The sequence below is a fragment of the Priapulus caudatus genome, unplaced genomic scaffold (genome assembly GCF_000485595.1).
Source record: "Priapulus caudatus unplaced genomic scaffold, Priapulus_caudatus-5.0.1 Scaffold150, whole genome shotgun sequence".
Taxonomy (NCBI): Eukaryota; Metazoa; Priapulida; class Priapulimorpha; order Priapulimorphida; family Priapulidae; genus Priapulus; species Priapulus caudatus.
In genome coordinates, this window is record NW_014577211.1 from 336,830 (window position 1) to 339,481 (window position 2,652).

Below are 2,652 nucleotides of genomic sequence, written 5' to 3' on the forward strand. Positions count from 1 at the left end.
CTGGAGGAGGAGAGCGGAGCGAGAGGAGGTGCGAGAAGAGGAGGAGTAAGAGCAGGCAGGTGAGGAGGAGGAGGAGGCAGAAGGTGTGGAGAAGGTGGTGGAGGAAGAGGAGGGGGAAGGCGGAAGAGGAAGAGGAGGAGGAGGAGGATGGAGGAGGAGAGGAGGAGAGAGAGGAGACGGAGTGTGGAGGAGGGAGGAGGTAGAGGAGGGCGCTTCTACTCCTCCTCTCTCTCCTCCTCCATCACATTCTTCCCTTCCTCCTCTGCCTCCTCCCCAACCGACACGCAGTTTCCTCTACCTCCTCATCTCCCCTTCCTACTCCTCCTCCTCCACTACCTTCTCCGCGTCCTTCATCTCCTCCTCTAAATGTCCAGGGGTAAATGTTCCGGGGTATGTCGCGGATAATGTCGTGCAGGAATATAATTTCCTGCGGCGGAAGCTGGAGTGTTGCTGGGATATTGTCCGGGCAGGGCGAGTACAGGATATGTACCAGGGGGGCGGGGTCTAACCTTAGCCCAAACTTGCAAGCACCGAAGCTGGGGGTTCTGTCTGGGTCTGGCCCCCCCCCAGAAATATTTGAAATTACACCCCTTAGATGCGTTTTCTGCGCGAACACGGGGGGTCGGACCGTCTGGACCCCCCCCCCCTCTCTCCCTGTACACGCCCTGCCGGGGGGTGATTGTCTGGAGGGTAAATGTCTGGGGGGTGATTGTCCGGAGGGTAAATGTCTGGGGGGTGATTGTCCGGAGGGTAAATGTCCAGGAGGTAATTGTCCGGGGGTGAATGGCAAGGGGGGTAAATGTCCGGGGCGTAATTGTCTGGGGGTTAAATGTCCGGAGGGTGATTGTCCGGGGGTAAATGTCCGGGGGGTAATTGTCTGGGGGTGATTGTCCAGGAGGTAATTGTCCGGGGGGGGGTGAATGGCATGGGGGTAAATGTCCGGGGGGTATTTGTCCTGATACCGTTAGTATATAGATATGCTAAGATATCTATGGTTGGTTCGAACCGGTACGTGCGTTTGGGTACGGCCCGTGTGGGTACACGCGTGCGCGCACGCCCATGTGTGTAAATTCGTTTGAGGGCACATATATACGAGCTAGAAGACAATTACCAATTTTGTCAGTGCATCATAATCTCATACTCGCTCGCTATATTTTAATTTCATTCTCATATTTTTTCAGCTGCAGTACATATGTTCATTGATGGGATTTTTTTCAAATCCGCATTTTCTCAGTCAAAAGCCTAGGCTTTCACCAATCGCAACATCTCGACCCAACGGTCAATGCCCGAATACCCATTACATTCGGTTTTTCGGAATGGGCCGAGGTTTGCCGAATGGGCTTTCACACGATTGCGCTATGTCGCATGATCAACGCATCAGCCAATGGCGTCGAAGCCGCTTCGCTGACGTCATATTTGTTGTGCTGTAAGCCCCATTCTATCCGCTAGCAGTAGCACAGCGTAGAGAGTCGTGCCAGCTTCCCGCAGATCGATGAATGGGCGGCGTCGATCTTAGTTATGTACCGAAATATTGATTGTACATGTATGCCGAGACATCATGTTGAACCCAATTCATTGTCTTGTGAAAGTGTACCATTGTCATACGCCTAGAGGTTGTATCACTGACACTGTATCAGTATACGTATCGAATCGGAGCACGTACATGGAAGTATCGCAGCTAAGCTAAAGGCGTATCTGCGTGTGTGAACCATGAAAATTTCCAAAAGAAGGTCGTGGGCGAATTTAAAAACATTAGATAAAAGAACCCTGGCTAGGCAGAAGACTGTTGAATCAACGCGATGCAAGTGTGCCGATGTGCACACTTTCAGTCGCAAAAAAAAGACTTCGCTGCTATACAGATTATGTGCTCAAATTTTCAAGTTATTGAAATTGTTGGGCTATCTACCACTAGGTGTCATCGTAGTTTCGACAAAGATGGCAGCGCCGGTATTTTATATTGCAGTGAGGTATGTTTTGCTAGTATCTGTATAGACTATACTATAGACTAGTGATCACCACTTGAATTTCCATTGAACATTGAAGACTAAACATTATGAGGTTACTACTGACTCCTGAACAGTATATTGGCAATTCCAGCGTAACGAACATGACAGACAGACAGTTTTCTTAATATTAATAATAATATTAATAATTAATATTGAATGCACAAGATCAAATGTAAAGAAAGATATGTCTTGTTTTACTCTGTGATTTAGGTACATTCGTCAGCCACGGATGTACATGACAATATATGTGATATTTCACTGATCAGTTCCTCAGAGATTGGACATATAATTATAAGATATAGTTTCCGTAACGGGCATGACAGAAAACGTACAACTACAAGGGTTATCACACTGCCACTGTAGCCGTAGGCCTAGACTACTGTAGCCTGTACTGTAGGGTCCCTGTATACAGAGAGTTGCGCCAACTCAGGATTTGACGCCATTTTGTTTCCAAATGGATACGCACGGCTATGTCCGTAAGAATGTGTACAATTAAATTATCATATGGCGCGAACGATTTGAGTTACATTTCTAGAAATCTAGATACACATAGACACGTACATGTCTTAGCTATAAATATAATCTCTGTAAATTTTGAGTTTATTGAAGCACGATTAGTCTAATTAATTACTACGGACCATTGTAC

At 47.2% G+C, this 2,652-nt stretch overlaps 1 protein-coding gene across 1 annotated transcript in view; it reads left to right on the forward strand.

Annotated features, from left to right (window-relative positions):
* Window positions 1-1,451: 1,451 nt before the first annotated feature.
* LOC106806266 (phosphatidylserine decarboxylase proenzyme-like) overlaps window positions 1,452-2,652 on the forward strand; it is a 29,364-nt gene continuing 28,163 nt past the window's right edge. The window contains exon 1 of the mRNA XM_014808143.1: window positions 1,452-1,967. Within this exon, the coding sequence (XP_014663629.1) occupies window positions 1,711-1,967 (257 nt within the window). The 5' untranslated portion in view covers window positions 1,452-1,710. The remainder of the gene's footprint in view (window positions 1,968-2,652) is intronic.